This window comes from Rhagoletis pomonella, unplaced genomic scaffold (assembly GCF_013731165.1).
Source record: "Rhagoletis pomonella isolate Grant_MI unplaced genomic scaffold, Rhpom_1.0 Rhpom_scaffold_00007, whole genome shotgun sequence".
Taxonomy (NCBI): domain Eukaryota; kingdom Metazoa; phylum Arthropoda; class Insecta; order Diptera; family Tephritidae; genus Rhagoletis; species Rhagoletis pomonella.
Window position 1 is genome coordinate 6,439,578 of NW_023458561.1, and position 18,980 is coordinate 6,458,557.

The 18,980-nt window shown below is 41.7% G+C and overlaps 1 protein-coding gene across 1 annotated transcript in view; it reads right to left on the reverse strand.

Annotated features, from left to right (window-relative positions):
• The window catches only part of LOC118742275 (GIGYF family protein CG11148), a 145,374-nt gene extending 136,401 nt beyond the window's left edge, over positions 1–8,973 (reverse strand). Inside the window, exon 1 of the mRNA XM_036474230.1 lies at positions 8,448–8,973. Within this exon, the coding sequence (XP_036330123.1) occupies positions 8,448–8,876 (429 nt within the window). The 5' untranslated portion in view covers positions 8,877–8,973. The remainder of the gene's footprint in view (positions 1–8,447) is intronic.
• Between the last annotated feature and the right edge of the window lie 10,007 nt (positions 8,974–18,980).

Sequence of the window (18,980 nt, forward strand, 5' to 3'; positions counted from 1 at the left end):
TCCATAATACATCATACACCCACCCTGTCGGAAGCAACAACAACCAAAAAGGAAAAATTAAAGAAACATTGCTGTATTTAGAAGACTGATAATATATTACATTAAAGAAACCCATTTACTAGCATTAGGTGTGTAAGATAGTATTGAAACTATGTATCAGGGTTGTGAAAATGCATTAATGGCATTTAAAGCAATAACGTTAATGTAAAAAATTTCAATGTATCACTTCTAAAAAATATAATGCTGTTGAAATTTGTTTTAATTAAATTATCCAAACGAATGCTAATGAAAAAATTTTAGTGCATTCGAATTTTTAATAATTTTGCTCGTTCCCATTATTAAAAACCATTACATTTTTTTCTAGTGAAATATAAATAACCTCTTTTGGAAAGACTTCAAATGATTACTAAAAGTTTTTTCAGCTTCATTCTATTAAGTTTATTTGTGGAAAAATTATTGTAAACACTGTTAGATGTTTTATGAAAATAAAACTGTATACAGGGTATACGTATAATAAATCATATTTATTCAAAATTAAAGCAATAAACACAAACGCATGCCTATGTGGTCAGATTAGCAACTACACCCATTTGATTTTACATTGTGAAAGACTCAAAGGCATCAGAGATAGTTTTGATGCAAACAAAAATTCCAACAACCTAGCCCAACTTCTTCTTTATTGGCGCTGTAACCGCCTAAGCGATTTTGGCCGAGTCCAAAACAGCACGCCAGTCATTTCTCTTCTGTGCTCACTGACGCCAATTGGAAATGCCAAGTGAAGCCAAGTTCTTCTCCACCTGGTCTTTCCAACGCAGAGCCAGCGGAGCCGCTGAATTTTAATTCGCTGCACTATGTCTATATCGTTGTAAAGCTCATACAGCTCATCGTTAAATCGTCTGCGATATTCGCCATCACCAACGCGTAAAGGTCCGTAAATCTTTCGCCGAATCTTTCTCTCGAAAACTCCAAGAGCCGCCTCATCAGATGCTTCCATTGTCCACGCCTCCGCGCCATACACAAGCACAGGCATGATGAGTGACTTATAGAGTGTGATCTTTGTACGACGAGAGAGGACTTTACTTCTCAATTGCCTACTCAGCCCAAAGTAGCACTTGTTGCCAAGAGTGATTCTCCGTTGGATTTTAAGGCTGACATTATTATTGGTGTTAATGCTGGTTCCCAAATAAACGAAGTCGTCTACTTTTTCAAACTTGTAGCTGTCAACAGTGACGTGGGTGCCAAGACACGTATGCTCTGACTGTTTGTGTGATGACAGGAGATATTTCGTTTTGTCCTCGTTCCCCACCAGACCCATTCGCTTTGCTTCGCTCTCCAATCCCGAAAAGGCAGAACAGACGTAGCCCTTGTTTTTACCGATAATATCGATACCGTCGGTATACACCAGCAATTGTACGCTCTTGTAAAGTATTGTGCCTGAGCGGTTCAGTTCTGCGGCTCTTATTATCTTCTTCAACATCAGATTAAAGAAATCACATGGAGGGGAGTCCCCTTGTCTGAAACCTCGTTTGGTATCAAACGGCTCGGAGAGGTCCTTCCCTATTCTGATGAAGCTGGTGGTATTGCTCAACGTCATTTTACACAGCCGTATTAGTTTCGCGGGGATACCAAATTCAGACATCGCGGCATAAAGGCAACTTCTCTTCGTGCTGTCGTGCGGCTTTCAAATCGAAAAATAGATGGTGTGTATCCTTTTCCAAAGACCCGCGAGAAAACCTAGCCCATCAGCCTAAACAAATACAACCTGGAAACGCAACCTAATGACTGCCAGAGCGGGGAGATAAAGATTACGATTACTAAACGATTAGGATTGCAGTAATCCCAACAAGATAAAAAAACAAGATTACGATTACAGTAATCCTTCATCGAACGAACTTAGATTACGATTACAGTAATCGTAATTTTAAAAAAGTTAAAATTACGATTACTGTAATCGTAATCCAAGTTCGTTCGAGGAACGATTACTTTAATTGAAATCGTGTACTTTCTGTTATAAGGATTTAGATAAATACATATTATCCTTATGCGCGCATTTATATTTCAAAAATTTATAGAATTACTTCGTTTAACATTGCCTAAAAAATTCTAATTAGAAAAATTCAGCATCATTGCGAGAGTCGTGCCGAATGCAAGTCGTTTTTCGAGAGTCGAATCGTATCGAAAATTTAGCGTCATTGCCTAAAATTTCCACTCGACTAGTGTGTTAAAACGGAAGAACTTGGCAGCACTGCATGATTTTCGACAATTTTCGTCGTTTACTTATTTCAGCACGACAGTAGACAATGCTAATGTTGTCGAGTCGTACAATTCAGCCTAATTTACGACTTACGCAATGAGGCTGATTATAAATTTAAAGTTATTGTAATCATTCATCGAACGAACTTAGATTACGATTACAGTAATTGTAATTTTAAAAAAGTCTAAGGCTGCGTTTCTCCAAACTCATTTAAGCGGAAATTAATTTTATTCTCATTTAAATTATTTTAAGTTTCAATAAGCTCTTTATTTAAGTGAGTAAAAAGTGGTTGTAAAACCGACTTTGCCAGCGAAAGCTTTCATTTGTACTGAGAGATTTTGAAAGCTTTGGTAAGCTGTGTTGTAAAAGCAGGGCTGGTATACAAGTAAGTAGCAGATACACAAAATTGTGGTGTGTATATATTGATCAGCTGATTAAACGTGTAACATCTGTGAGTGTGGTTATTCTGATTTAGGTTTTATTTAAGTGAAGAGCAAAGGTCACTTAAATCAAAATTAAAAACAAATTAAAACTGATTGATGAAACCAAAAATTCGAAAATTACAGTAATTTTCACTTAAATGAGTCTGGTGAAACGCAGCCTAAATTACGATTACTGCAATCGTAATCTAAGATGCCTTCGATGAACGATTACCAAAATCCTAATTTAATAATTTTGAGATTGCGATTAAAATAATCGTACTCCTAGATGCAATCGATTACCCATGTAATCCTTATCGCCCAGCTCTGATGGCTGCCTAAACACGAAATACTAACTTCGTACACACCTCTAGACAGTTTTGCTGTCATTTCGGACACACCAACACTCATCATACTAGCAGAAAAACTGCGAACAGTCAAGCACCAATAACAAATGCACTTACATATACGAAACTTGCACGGATGCGCCTTCGTTTAAAAACTTTGAAAGGAAAATACAAACCCAGGACAGCAAGGCAAACTTAAGAAGCAGTGAAAAATACGTCATTCCCACGACAGCCGGTTCTACGTACCGGAATGACTCAGGTTTTACCCGACCAAGGGTTGTTGTTTCGTCGATCTAACCCCGTTTAGGTCGGCGAAGTATCTCAGAAGTTGCTCGTCCATAGGGCTACATTCGCTACGTATTCTTCTACTCAGGGCTCGCATGGAGTCAAACCCAGCAATCTACACCTGCTGTGTATGCCAGAGACGAATACACCACAATTCCACCTCAGTCAAGTGTAATGCCTGCGAGGGGTGGAGACACCTTAGAGTCTGCTCAGGACTACGGACACATCGGCAGTGGACCACGTCGTACGTGGCCCCCTCAAAGGTGCGCACCACGATCTTTGGCACTCAAGCCTGTCAGACGATCGTAGGGGTACAGACTTGGCTGAGCAGATAGACGATACGACATTCTGCACAATGAACGACGACGCACCCGCCAGGATTATGGATAACTGCAGCAGCTCGCCAGGCATCACCATAGTCAGCGCTGGTCTGATAAACAGCATAACATGGCGACCTATGCTGACTTTAGCATCAGACCATCTACCCATAGTCATCTCGATAGATAAACCAACCGACTTTGCCTCCGCTAAACACCGGACCTATATTAACTTTTCTAAAGCTGATTGGAAAGGTTACGCGGAGTTTGCTGAAAACGCCTTAACTGCGCTTCCCACACCAACCGACGTCCATCTCGGTGAACGTAAGTTCCGCAGGGCTGTCACTGCAGCTGCAGCACGCTTCATACCGGCAGGATGTATAACGGACCCACGTCCAAACTTCCCTGCCGAAGCGGCTGTTCTAGCCGATGAGCATGATAGCCTTCGTCAGGCCGATCCCGGAGATCCCCGTATCAGGGATCTCAACGCGGAGATTCGGCAACTAATAAACGTACATAAGCGGAAGAAGTGGGAAGAGCATCTGAAGACCTGTAACTTCACCTCTGGTGTGAGTAAGCTTTGGTCAACCGTGAGGTCACTCTCCAACCCGACGAAGCACGACGACAGAGTCGAAATTTCTTCCGGGGACCATGCCTCGTCGGACCCAGAGCGATGCGCGAGCTACTTTAGCCGGCAGTTCATACTGCATCCTCCGGTGGACAAAGCCAAGCGTCGAGTGACCAGAAGGCTGCACAAACTGCCAACAACCTGTGCCCCCCCTTACTTTCACTTGCGGTAAAGTTCAGGTGGCCATCGGGAAGGCGAAAGCCTTCAAAGCCGTGGGTCCCGACGGAATATGCATGCTGATGTTGAAAAATTTGGGTCCTGCGGGGGTAGCGTACCTAACGGAGGTCCCCAATTTGTCTATGGCCACTCTCATCATCCCAAACATCTGGAAGGTGGGGAGAGTGGTCCCACTGCTCAAACCGGAGAAACCTGCCAACAAAGGAGATTCTTATCGGCCGATAACACTCCTTTCCCCGGTAGCGAAGACACTCGAGGCCCTGCTGCTCCCGTATTTCACAAACCACTTGACCCCAACGAAGCATCAGCATGGTTTCCGTACAGTGCACAGTACAACAACAGCACTTAACGCCATAAACACTCATATAACTCGTGGCCTTAACCGAAACCGTCCCTGTGAGAGAACGATTCTAGTTGTGTTGGACTTGTCGAAGGCGTTTGACACCGTCTGCCATTCCACGCTACTAGAAGATATAGGCTTCCTCTCTCCCACAGAGGCTCAAACGGTGGTCGGCAATTATCTGAATGGTCGACACTCGTCGGTAATGTTTAGAGACAAATCGAGTAAACCTAGAAAAATAAAACAGGGCGTTCCACAGGGTGGTGTCCTTTCCCCGCTACTGTTTAACTTTTACATTACAAAGCTCCCTCAACCACCAGAGGGAGTCTCGATTGTCTCTTACGCCGACGATTGCTCGATCATGGCGACTGGGAATGGAATTGATGACCTATGTTCGAAAGTAAACGGGTATCTCTCTGAACTTTCTCGCTTCTTCACTGCAAAGTGTCTAGCCCTCTCCCCTACGAAATCCTCCGCGACCATGTTCACAACCTGGACGAAGGAGGTCAGGCTACCGCTAGGAATTCACGGCGATGATGCACCAATTCCGACGGTGAATAATCCTAAAATACTCGGAGTAACATTCGACAGCCTGCTCTCCTTCTCTGCAGACGCAACCGCTATTGTCAATAAAGTACAGAGCCGCAACAAGGTCCTCAAGTCGCTAGCCGGCAGTACTTGGGGCAAAGACAAAGAAACCTTGCTGACAACATACAAGGCAATAGGCCGGCCGGTTTTAAACTACGCAGCACCAGTGTGGTCGCCGGGGACTAGTAGGACGCAGTAGACGAAGCTACAGACTGTACGGAACACCGCACTCAGGATAGCGACAGGATGCCTCCTGATGTCACCCGAACATCACCCCCACAACGAGGCACAAATACTCCCCATAAAGGAGCCCAACATAATGCTCTGCAAGCAGTTCCTGATCGGGAGCCACAGAAGTGGCCACCCAAACAGACAGCTGCTTGCAGAGGAGTCCTCGCCTAGGCACGTCAGGAGGCATCTATATGAACCGACGGACGAAGTCGAGAGGTTCATCAAGCAACCTCTGGACCCGTCAGCTTACCGACTGGCCCTCAACGGCATTCACAGGGAGTCAGTCTCGAGTTGTGTACTCTAGACCTGTGAATGCCGTTCTAGGCATACCACCACCGGACATAGACGAGACGGAGCTTCATCTGCCTCGGGAGACACGAACGACAATAGCCCAACTCCGCTCTGGCTACTGCAGCAGGTTAAACTCCTACCTGAGTAGATTGAATGAGGATGTGCTAAATGAGTGTCCGGCATGCGGAGAGACCCCACATGACTCGAAACATCGCTTCGCATGCCCGGAAAACCCGACAACCCTAACGGCTTTGTCCTTGTGGGCCGCACGCTTCCTAGGGCTGCCGTTAGTGGAACTTGACGACAACGACTGAGATATCAACCGCTACAACAACAACAACAACGTTCCGCAATCTAGAGGAATAACCTGGCTTATGTAGCGCTCCGCTTTGCCGACACAACCCAAAACCCTCAAAAAAAAAGAAAATAGAAGCAATGTGCGGGCAACTCAGTGTGCTTTTGTAGATTTTTATGTAGATTGTTGGTGCATACCGATTATATTATGGGCCAAAAACGGACTGATAGCCAATTTAGCAGCACATTTACACGACTGAAGACCTGATCTAAATCAATCAATAATCCGATTTTTGGTTCCATTTGAAAATGAAATAAAGCAAATAAATAAAATAAATAATAAAAAAATTATTTAAAAGTGAAATAAATTAAAATAATATTTAAAAGTGAAATAAAGCAAATTTTGCGCTATTGCCGTTCGTGTTATTAATGGACGGGGGTCCGAAATACATCCAGGTGGAATGAAGCGGGCTGCAGCAGCAGTGACAACCCTGCGAAACTTACTCTCACCTACGTGAACATCAGTTGGTCTGATGGTAGAATCAGCAAAGGTTGCCACGTTATGCTGTTTATCAGACCCCCTGTTTATCAGCTGCCCATAATACTGGTGGGTTCGTCACCATTCATTTGACAGGCTTGGATGCCAAAGAGTGTTAAATTGCTGTGCAGCTTCGTCTCTTGGACCGCAGCTATTAATACTTCATGCCGTTGTGTCTGTGGTGTGGTCTATTGTTGTATTGTGGTGCGGAGTGGCCGCGTTTGTGCGGAGTTGCTCAGGCGGACTCTGGTGTGCCGGAGAGGCAGCTCGGTTTCACCAGCATAGGGCCATGTACGACGCGGTTTATTGGCTATGAGTGCTGAGACCTGGCCAAGTGTTTGGCTCGATGGCAGCCCAGAGCAGAAGAGTGCGGAGTAGATATGGACGAACAATGTTTGAGAAATTTCGCCAAAGAGGGTTAGATGGCCGAAACAGCAACCATTGATCGGGTAAAACCCGGATCATTTCGGTACGTAAAGCCGGCTGTCTCGTCTACGACGCTTTCATCGCTGTCGAAATCACCTTCTTTCTGGTTATAGGTACTTTCGTCATCAGAGGGCACCGCTTCTATAAATTTTGTTATATCTTCGAATGACGTCGACGATATTTCGAAAAATTTTTGATAGATTGCTATGGCTAAGAAATTTATAAATAATTATTTTAATATTCCAACTCATTCATAGGCAAATGCACTTGAAACAACTTTACAAAACTAAAACGCAAAAATTCAAAACTTAAGAAACGCTATAATGAATATTTCACTGTACTGCACAAGTCCGCTTTTACCTTGAGTCACTGCGCTGGCTTACTCGCGAGTGCAGTGCAGCGAGACGCGGGGGTCCTGATCGCGGCGCGACCGGGCGCGGCGCGATGTGGGAAGCCAGCAAATGTGCACCCGCCAGGTTATGGACTCGCAAAATTAAAACTTACCTAAGTACATATATTTATTTTCCAATATCCAATAAATCCGGAAATATTAAATAATTATTTATTTCATTTTATTAGTAATAATTTGTATCAATTTAAATCATATTCAATAATTCAAATATTTTTCACTTTTGCCGCAATTTAATTCAGTATCGACAACTGGTGAGAGCCTGTACACACACACATATTTCACGTTAACAGAATCGAACAAAAAACCTTATTCAGAATGGAACAAAAAATATTAATTAGAATTTCAACAACAGTTTACATATAAATCAACATTGAATATTGAACAGGTATGTATTTTTGATTCAAGAGGGTGTCCAAGGCGAATTTAATAATGAATTACAACAAACACATCATTTGGACGTAATGTTCTCTACGTCAAAAAATTCAGATTCGCCGGTAACACCGCCTTATTAATTCGCCTTGAGAGTGTCATTTCAGAATATGGCTTTATTACTCATTTGCACAAATTTGAATAAACAAAATGAAATTAAGACCATATGGCGTTATTGCGTATGGTGTTATTGCACCCCACCGAATTTTCTGACCACTTTCATCGAAGTTTCGATATCAACTTGTTTTTGTTACAAAGTTATATGTACAGTCGAAGCGGCGAGTACATTTTTGAAAAGAACGAACACCGCCTACTAAGATAAAATTTTAGTAGTGTTCAAATATTCAAAAATGTTACGGATATCGCAGTTTTATCAAAGTCCGCCTTAAGGCGGACTTATGCATTAGAGGGTTATGCATTCAGGGTTAGGGAGTATCTTTAGGGATACAAATAACTTAACGAAGTACTTACTGTTGGAGCCGGTGGTACTTGGGACAGCAATTCCTCGTCTGTGCTTGGCGTGAGAGCGAGTGGCAATTGAACTTTCTCGACGAAAATTTTTTTAAACGTTGGTAATATTTCAGGCATGTTATAGTTTTTGTCGAACAACGAAAGCATTTCTTCACGACCGTAACGGAATTCTGGAAAGTTATTTCGAGGTGCCAAAGCATACGAAAATTGGGTTATCGCCGACGTCGACACATTTGATGATATTCCAAATGAATGTTGACCACCACCATTTCCACCGTTATTTGAAGCAGATGAGGCACCCACAATGCTTCCACTGTTGGATAATGACGTGCCGCCTCCAGAGTTACCACCACCACTGGATAACAAACTAGTGTTATCCGTCGACAGGTTACGCAGCCATTCTGGGCCAAACTTCATTGAATCTGTCATTTTTCGCAAAAGTTTAAGATTTATATACGTAAATAAGGTTTGTTTGCAAGAGCAGGTATTTTGATAAAGCTGCAAGTCAAAATCGGCACGCAATTTGAGCTGTAATAAAGGAAAAATACATTAGTACGGAAAGTATTGTATGAAATAACACTAGTTTCATCAAAAGTAGTTCATAGCGCTTAAGAATAAGTCAATGTATAAAGTAGAGTTCACCATTGCATACACGATTACATAGCTAAATGTAACTATGGGGATTCGCAAGTTTTAACGTTTTTTTTAGTTGCATATACTACAATTTTCTGTTACGTTACGTATGCACCGTATTTACTTAAGGCCCCTATTGCGAGTGTCGACTGGCAGTAGAATAGAAATTTGTCGATCGAGTCGATCATCTTTTATTTTGCTATTGTATAACTTGATCGATAAAAATTTGTACTATTGTGAATGGTTGACAGAATTGTAAACAGCTGTTTGTTTGTTTGTTTACATTTGTTTCTTGAGTGTTTTATTTACATCATTTTTAAAATAATTGCTTTTATTATAAAATTTAAAAAATGGACACAGTTGAAATATGGTTTAGTGATGAGGAAGATGATGCGGAAGCTAATAAATTAGTAGAGTTGGCTAAAGCAAGGAGGGAATTGCGAGATTCGTCGGATCCCTTGGATTAGGAAGGTGTATGTACATGTGTAAGTTTTATGAATAGAAGTTGCGTTCCCGATGCTTCACGGTTTTTAGGCTTTACATGATTTGCAGGAAAAGCTGTTTTCCTCATTAATAAACTTTATGGAAGTTTAAGAAATACAGTACGGTTAAGTTTTTTGTACAATGATGTTGGGTTTTTGTGTCCAAACGCGTGACCCGAGTTTAAAAACTTTAACATAACAACATAACAAGTGTATTGAAAGAATTCAACTTTAATTTAAAATAAAGATTTCAAATTTCCGAGCACTAGTCAATAAATGATTTATCCGGTTTTTTTATACCCGAGCGCACTTGTGCACAAGGGTATTATAACTTTGTTCACATAACGGTTGTTTGTAACAGGCAAAACGAATCGAGATAGATATAGACAAATGTATACATAAATGATCAGAATGAAAAGAGAAATCGATTAAGCGGTGACTGTCTGTCCGTCCGTCCGTCCGTCCGTCCGTCCGTCTGTGCACACGACAACTCGAGTAAAAATTGAGATATCTTAACGAAACTTGGTACGTGAACTTCTTTTGGGCGTAGGACGGATGGTATTGAAAATGGGCGGAATCGGACAATAACCACGCCTACCTCCCATATAACGGTAATTTTAAGAAATACGAAAACTGCGATACTTTAGTAACTACTGAAGATAATTCACTTAAAGTTGATACTTACAATGAGTTTCAGACGGAAAACATGAATATTATTCATTTTTGGAAAATGGGCGTAGCCACGCCCACTTATGGTTACATGTGTATATCTTGGTAACCGCTGCACCAATTTCTTCCAAACTTGGCACAGTTGTTGGCCTTAGTAAGCATACTAATTGGCTGAAAATTAGTACGACAACTCGAGTAAAAATTGAGATATCTTAACGAAACTTGGTACGTGAACTTCTTTTGGGCGTAGGACGGATGGTATTGAAAATGGGCGAAATCGGACAATAACCACGCCTACCTTCCATATAACGGTAATTTTCAGAAAAACGAAACTGCGATATTTTAGTAACTACTGAAGATAATTCACTCAAAATTGATATTTGCAATGAGTTTTAGACGAAAAATAAGAATATTACAAAATTTTGGCAAATGGGCGTAGCCACGCCCACTTATGGTTACATGTGTATATCTTGGTAACCGCTACACCAATTTCTTCCAAACTTGGCACAGTTGTTGGTCCTGGTACAGCATACCAAATGGCCGAACATTTCTAAAATCGGACAATAACCACGCCCACATCCCATATAACGGTAATTTCGAGAAATACAAAATCTTCGATAAATCAGTAAATATTGAAGCTAATTTATTCAAAATTTATGGTTGCAACAACCAAGAAATACGTTTATGACAAAATTTTGGAAAATGGGCGTAGCACCGCCCACTTGTGATCACATATATGTATCTCGCTAACCGTTCTAGCAATTTGTACCAAGCTCGGTATGATTATTGTGCTTGTCACATAAAAGCAAACCGTTGAAAATTGTTGAAATCGGACTAAAATTGAGGCCGCTTTTCATATAACGGTAAATTTCAGAAATGCTTGAAATTTCAATATTTCGAAATTTAAGGACGCTAATTTACTTAAAATGTATACACCCCGGCTTATCATGTAGCGGTAGCTTTCGGAAAGGAGGAAAACATATATTTAATACTTGCGCCGGGTATTTAATGTTCGGCTCCGCCCGAACTTAGACTTTCTTACTTGTTGTATAAACTTTTGATGTTGGTTCTGCGCAAGAACACTGTGGATGGCGTAGCCGGAGTTATATGCACAAGTAATATTGTATATGTATCTTTTCCAATAGAAGCGGAGCTTCCTACCCTACTCTTTCCGGAAATTCCTTTGCCTATGTCTTTACTCTCCTGCATCAGCACGACCAACCGCGCAAGATGCCTTTTGTTGCTTATAATTTTTGATCTGTAATTCAGACACATACATGCATATGTATATTTCACAACTTTTTGCAACTTCCAGTTCAATTGACTTACTTTTTATCCATTATAGTACCACTTTCTTATGGAAATTTTATAAACGCAAACTCCAACGACTAAAAACCAGCAATAGAAGGATGAGCGATTAAAAAGTATTCACAGTCGCTAATTGAGCGACTAAGCGACACTCGTAATAGCATCGATAATCGATAATCGCTTAATAGTCGTTTATCTACTGCCAGTCGACATTCGCAATAGGGGTGTAAGGCTGTAGAGTTTCGTGCTGTTGAAGTATTATCGAGTAATTGTGATGCGTTCCTTTAATGTGTGCACGTAGCCCACGGAAATGACTATTTTTTAGGGTCGTCGATTACCAGTTTCCAGCTGAAGCGGCTGTCATAGCCGATGAGCGTGACAACCTTCGTCAGGCCGATCCCGGAAATCCCCGTATCAGGGATCTCAACGCGGAGAATCGGCCACTAGTGCCTCTGGTGTGAGCAAGCTTTGGTCAACTGTGAGGTCACTGTCCAATCCGACGAATCGTGACGACAGAGTCGAAATCTCTTTCGTCGACCACGACTCGCGGATCCGGAGCGATGCGCGAGCTATTTTAGCCGACAATTTACACTGTATCCTCCGGCGGACAAAGCCAAGCGTCGAGTGACTGTACAAACTGACAGCACCTAGTGCACCCCTTGTTTTTACCGAAGGCGAAGTGAGGGTGGCCATCGGGAAGGCGAAAGCGTCCAAAGCCATTGGACACGATGGAATTTTCAAGCGTATGCTGGAAAATTTGGGTTCTGCGGGAGTAGATTATTAAACCAAGATCCTCAACCTGTCGATGGCCACTCTCATCATTCCAGACATTTGGAAAATGGGGAGAGTGGTTCCACTGTTTAAATGGGGGAAACCAGTAAACAAACAGGGTGGCCATCGGGAAGGCGAAAGCGTCCAAAGCCATTGGACACGATGGAATTTTTAAGCATGTGCTTGAAAATTTGGGTCCTGCGGGAGTAGATTATTAAACCAAGGTCCTCAACCTGTCGATGGCCACTCTCATCATTCCAGACATTTGGAAAATGGACAGAGTAGTTCCACTGTTTAAACCGGGGAAACCAGCAAACAAAGGAGAGTAGTTGTTGTTGTAGCGGCTACTAAGCCCCGCTCGGGTCGGTTCAGCTGTCAAAGTTGTCGTCCATTTCAGCTAGGGGGAGGCCCAGGAAATGTGCGACTAAAACGGGGTCTGCCCATAGGGACAGGGGCGTCAGCTGAGTGGGGTTCTCAGGGCATGTGAAGAGGTGCCGGGAGTCATGTGGCGACTCTCCACATGCCGGGCATTGGTTGGGCACATCCTCATTGATTCTGCTCAGGTAAGAGTTTAGCCTGCTGCAATAGCCAGAGCGAAGTTGGACTATTGTAGTGCGGATCTCCCGAGGCAGACAAAGTTCTGTCCCGTCCACGTCCGGTGGTTGTGTGCCTAGAACGGATTCACAGGGCGGGAGTCTACATAACTCGAGACTGATTCCCTGTGAATGCCGTTCAGGGCCTGTCGGTAGGTTGACGGGTCCAGCGGTTGTTTAATAAACCCCCGCAGTATAACAGTTTCCACAAGCATTGTATTGATACGTTTTTGAAGTCAGCCTCTATCTGCTCAGCCAGATGTATTGCCCTACGATCATTTAACAGGCTTGAGTGCCGTGCAACTTCGTCTCTTGGACCTCAGCTATTAATATTCCATGCCTTCCCATAAAGCCAGTTATCTCCTCGATCTTGCTCTGGAGTCCGTTACAGTTAAATTGTAGCACCTTTGTGTGCCTTGGGAGACCGCTTGTGGTGTGTGGTGTTAAAGAGTTGTGTTGCCTGCAGGCTCCCTGCTGTACGTGCTGCAAAAGGGGGTGCTGCCTTGTGGTGGTGATTGGCGGCGTCGCGGGGGAGGGATGCGACTGGGCAGCACAGCAGGGGCCCACATAGTCACTCGTCCAATCTCGCGTGTTGCGAAGTACTGAGCATGCCCTAAAGTGGCACCAGCCGAGGCAGGAGTTGCACTTGACTGATGTCACGTTACGGTATATTCTGGACTGACAAACAGCAGATTGTAGGAGGGACTAGTAGTTGCCGGCGGCGGTGTGTGGGTGCTATTGTGTTTGTTTGTGTGCCTATTGTTGTGCTGGGTGGGGGTGTGGGTGTGTTGATTGTGTGCTGCTCGGGCGGGTGGTGGTTTGTCGTGGAGGCGGTCCGGTTCGCACAGCATGGGGCCACGAACGACGTGGTCCATTGCCGGTGCGTACGTAGGCATGAGCAGTTACGGAGGTGACTCCACCCGTCACAGGCATTGCACCTGACCGAGGTGGAGTTTGTATGCAGTCGTCTCTGGCATACGCAGCAGGTGTAAATTTCTGGCCCTGGGTTAGACCCTATACCAGCCCTGAGCAGAAGGGTACGGATCAGATGTAGCCCTAGAATCGAGCAACGTTTGAGGGATGTCACCGACCTAAACGGGGTTAGATCGCCGAAACAACAGCCCTTGGTCGGGTAAAACCCGAGTCATTCCGGTACGTAGAACCGGCTGTCGTGGGAATGAGTCCTATCCTATGGGACAAACGAGAGTCCTATCGTCCGATTACTCTCCTTTCCCCGGTAGCGAAGACACTAGGGGCCTTTCTACTTCCGCACTCTACAAACCACCTGACCCCAGAGAGGCATCAACATGGTTTCCGTCAAGTGCACAGTACAACAACAGCACTTAACGCCATAAACACCCAGATAACTCGTGGCGTTAACCAAAGCAGCCCCTATGCGAGAACCATTCTAGTAGCGTTGGACCTGTCGAAGGTGTTTGACACCGTCAGTCACTCCACGCCACCAGAAGACATAGAGGCCTCCTCTCTCTCACAGGGACTCAAACGGTGTTCGGCGAATTATCTGAGTGGTCGACACCTGTCAGGGTGGTGTCCTTTCGCACTACTGTTTAACTTTTACATTTCTAAGCTCCCTCAACAACCAGAGCGAGAATACGTTATTCGGTCGTAACCAGGTGTTTTACCTTTGAGGTTTTGCAGAGCGGATTTAAGTTCGAGTAGATAGATTTATATCTCTTTCCATTTCCAATGCTTTGGCGTCGGAGGTTTGTGGAAACGCCATGTTGAGAGATATAAACTTTTTCTCTTGAAATAACAGCGGGAAGTTACTATCATTAGATGAGCTGGACCAATGCAAGCCAAATTCATCTGCAATTTGTTTACGATCTGTAATGTTTAAAAAGGGTGCGTTGAGACTCTTCGGGCAATGAATTCCATGTTTTCTTTTATAACCCATAAGTCGTTTTATATTAGCCCAATTTTTTTCTGTTGGAGTGCTGGGATTGATTTCAGAGGTAAATTCTTCCAATGATTTTCTTTTGGATTGTTTGAGTTCCCTTTTAAAAATCGCATTAGCTCTTGTGTACCTCATCACGTTGCCTTGGTTAATGTTTCATTTGAAGGAATTCCAGCGCTTATTTTTTTCAATATGAAGCTCTTGTAGCTTTGGATTCCACCATGGGACATTGTGGGTGTAATTATTCGGGTTAGATTGGGCGATGGAAGCATGTCCGGCTTGAAGTATAGGCCCCTATTATGGTGTCTGAGACAACTTAACTCGTATACAACTCAGCTATTTATTGCTATTGCCGTTCACAACTGTTTTCAGTTGACTGTAGCCATTGAAAACGTCAGAAATTCGATATAAATTTTGTTATTTTCATAATATTATGTTATTTTAATGATATTAAAATAATGAAAAGCAAAAAAAATTTAAATTAGCTTCGAATTATGTGTTACCGATGAGCCCGAGGATGCTAGTGCTAGACAACTAACAGACAACTACGTTTTCAAAGTTGAGTTGAGTTGTGTCCCACAAAACCAATTTACAACTTACAACTCAACTATCTTGAAAGTTGGGAATCATAATAAGGGCCATAATTTTATTGATATTTGCGGCCTCTTTATTTATATTATCTGCTACCGGGCGGTTACAGTTGTTTTTATTTGAGTGTTGCTTAAATGACTCCCAATAGGCTGTTTTAGTAATAAATCGGGATTTTTGGACTTAGGAGCTAGGTTGCTGAGCTTGGAAAAGTGATATAACTATGGGGAAGTGGTCGCTTCCACATAAGTCGTCCTGTATAGCCCAACTGCAGCTGACAGCTATAGTGGGGGAACAAATTGAGATGTCGATGTGCGTAAGAGAATTGTGTGTGCTAAGATGAGTTGCGGAATTGTCGTTAAGAATAATGGAATTAGATTGAGAGATGAAGTCGGCTAGGGTTCTACCTCTGCGATTGGTGTAAACAGATCCCCAATGGGGATGCCTGCTATTGAAATCGGCCATTATCAGGCTAGAAAACTTTGCAAATTTGTTGAATTGAAGTTTTTGTTGGGTGATATGTAAGCGGATATTACATTTAACTGTTTTTGTGAGCATATTTTTGCTCCGATAGGTTATTGGTTCGTGCTGGATATAATTGTGAATCAGTATGGCAACCCCTCCAAAAGCGTTGCTAGGTGTTGAGGGTATAAATGGGGAAGTTAATTGGGATAAGAATGGGTGAATTGGGTTGGATATGCGTTTCATGTAGGGCCATTACCTTTAAGTTATGTTTCTTTATTAACAACAATAGCTCATTATAATTGTTAACATAGCCATTGTAGTATCTCAAGTTTCATATCTTAGGTTGTAGATAAAAGATCGTAACTTTTGATGTATTGTTGCTGTATACGTAAATGTAAGTCAAAGTATAGGTCAATTATAATTTGTAGTTGGGTTGTATAAGTTGATTGATAATAGATATGAGTGTTAATGATAAATAATAGTCGTAAGAAATGGGCAAAATATTTTCTTTTGGATCAGCTCAGAAAGCTTAAAAATTGTCCATAGCTTCTTCGCTTTCGTAATTAGTTGTTGCTTTGCCAGGCTGTTTGACATTAGTTTTTGTACTTGGCTTTTTTTTTTTACTTTTTAACTGAGATATGAGGCGTTTTGAGGTATTTGTCGGGAAAATTTTGAGTTTGGTGTTGGAAATGACTTTCGAAGCTAAATCACGTGTTGGTGTAGTTGAATTTGGTTCAGAGTCGAGTCAATTACAACATCGCTGTAAGTGGCGACTGGCCGTCCGTGTTGATTTTTAGTGCTGATGGGTGAGCGGAGTTGAGCTGGTCGCGGTGAAAACGGTGGTAATACGATTGTTGGTTGAGATTGGCTATTAGCTACAATCGGTGGCTGGGTGGTAATAACAGAAAGGTATGTAGTATGATCGTGTTGGTGGCGTTCTTGATAAATGGTGAAGGCAGTCTTCTTATGAACTTTGAGTGTTGTTTTTATTGCTTGCACCTCTTGCTGTTTAATAAATATTGGACAATTCTTGTCAATAGCTGCGTGGTCGTGTGGAGTAATTTTGGATTTAGTGCAGTCGAGGCACAGTTTAGTGTTTCTACACTCTTCTTTACTTTCTGAACTTAAATGGTCTTTTGCACAGAAAGCGCATGTTTTGTTATTTTTACAGAATTTAGAGATATGTCCATAGTAAAAGCAATTGTTGCATCTGAGTGGTCGCGGTATACGTGGTCGGATATTGATTTTTTCATAGCCAATACTATTATCTTCTGGTAATGTAGTTGAATCGAATGTTAAGATCACTAGTCCAGTCTCTATCAAGTTATTGTTATCTTTTTTAAGGATTTTTTCAACTTGGCACACATTTTGCGATTTAAGTTCATCCAAAATTTCGTCTTGTGGGTTGCCCCGGAGGGCGTTACAGTAAATTGAGTAATTTGAATTGTAATTTCGTGTTGTGTTTTGTGTTAGTGTTATGAATTTATTTGATTGAACATGATTTGTTGTTTTTATTAAGACACCTCCCTTACGAGTTTTCTTACATTCTTCAACCTCACCACTGCACGTAATGTCGATAGCCTTTTTAAGTAAAAAGGGGGAAACGTTGGAGAGTGTATTAATGTTGTTGGTTCTGGTCATAAGATATATTGGTCCTAAGCTTAAAAATTTTGGTTTTGTGGTTTTGTCCCATTGCAATAAAGGTTGAAGTTTTTGCTATATTAGGTGGGTCGTTCATGTTGTTCAATGTTAGTGGAGCCGAAACTTTGTAAATTCTCACTACACTTGGGTTTTTCTCCTTCCTTTTTGGTCTTATTTGTTCACTAGTTAATAGCGCACCACGTCTGCACGTAGTGTTTGTTTTTGGTGGTTTAGTTTTTATGTATGTTAATATTCTTGCTTGTTTGTTGGTTTCACAGTATGATACGCAATTTTTTTTTGATAGCTGTTGGAAACTAATTAGTTAAGCTGACGGTTAGAAATGATCTTATCGCAACGAGTCACCACTGTACTCACTTCAATAGTATTTCATATGTTTTTATTTTAAGCCGCTCTCCTCTCAGGCGCTCGCCGCTTGGCCGCTTATTGCGTGGCCTCTGCCTTATTGGGTTGGTTGAGCCTGACGACGCCACTATAAAAACAACGACAACAACCAAAGCAAACCAAAGTTTTACACTTACAGGTCTATTCTGCGCTGGTAACATAAATTTTGTAACCGGTACAGGCCTATTCTGCGTTGTTAAAAAAATTTTTGTTACCGGTAAATAAAGTTCCCGGTAATTTTTAAACCCTTTTCGCATTCTGCGCACTGGTAAATTTTATTACCATCTTTTTCAGGCAACAAAATATTGCCCCGTGAAGTAAGCAACACCAGAATTTATACTACCCTTCATAGCTGAATTGCTGGATAGATTAAATTGTTACCAAGATACTTAAATTGCGGTTACAAGAAGTGGTGTTATTATTTGGTAAAAAAATTTTCGTTAGTATAAAATTGGGAAAAATTCCAAAAAATATAGTTCGTGATCATTTTTAAACCCTTTTCGCATTCTGCGCACTGGTAAATTTTGTTACCAACTTATAAGCAGGTAACAAAATATTGCCCCGTGAAGTATGCAAAACCAGAATTTATAAAAACCTTCATAGCTGAATTGCTGGATAGATTAAATAGTTACCAAGGTGCTTAAATTGCGGTTACAAGAAGTGGTGTTATTATTTGGTAACAAAATTTTCCGTTAATATAAAATTCGGAATTAGAAAAAATTTAAAAATTTTCACCCAGAATTTTAGAAAATTTCGAATTCAGTTTTTATTTATTTATTTATTTAGTCAAACGAACAAAAAAATTCTTACTGACTATAGGACAATGTTGCTTAGTTAGTATTTAAAAATAATCTAATAATTGGCTACGCACAGTTCTAAAAGGCTGGGAGAGCTCCAGATCAGGAACTCTTTTAGCTCAGATAGAGCTCTATGCAAAGGAGCAAATTTGATATAATTGTATTTTGGAATTCTTACATAAAATATTGACGTGTGTCAAGTTAGCACTACACTTTTCGAAATTGGAAAAGTTAACTACGGCATTAATTGTAGTGTTTTTGTTGTAAAT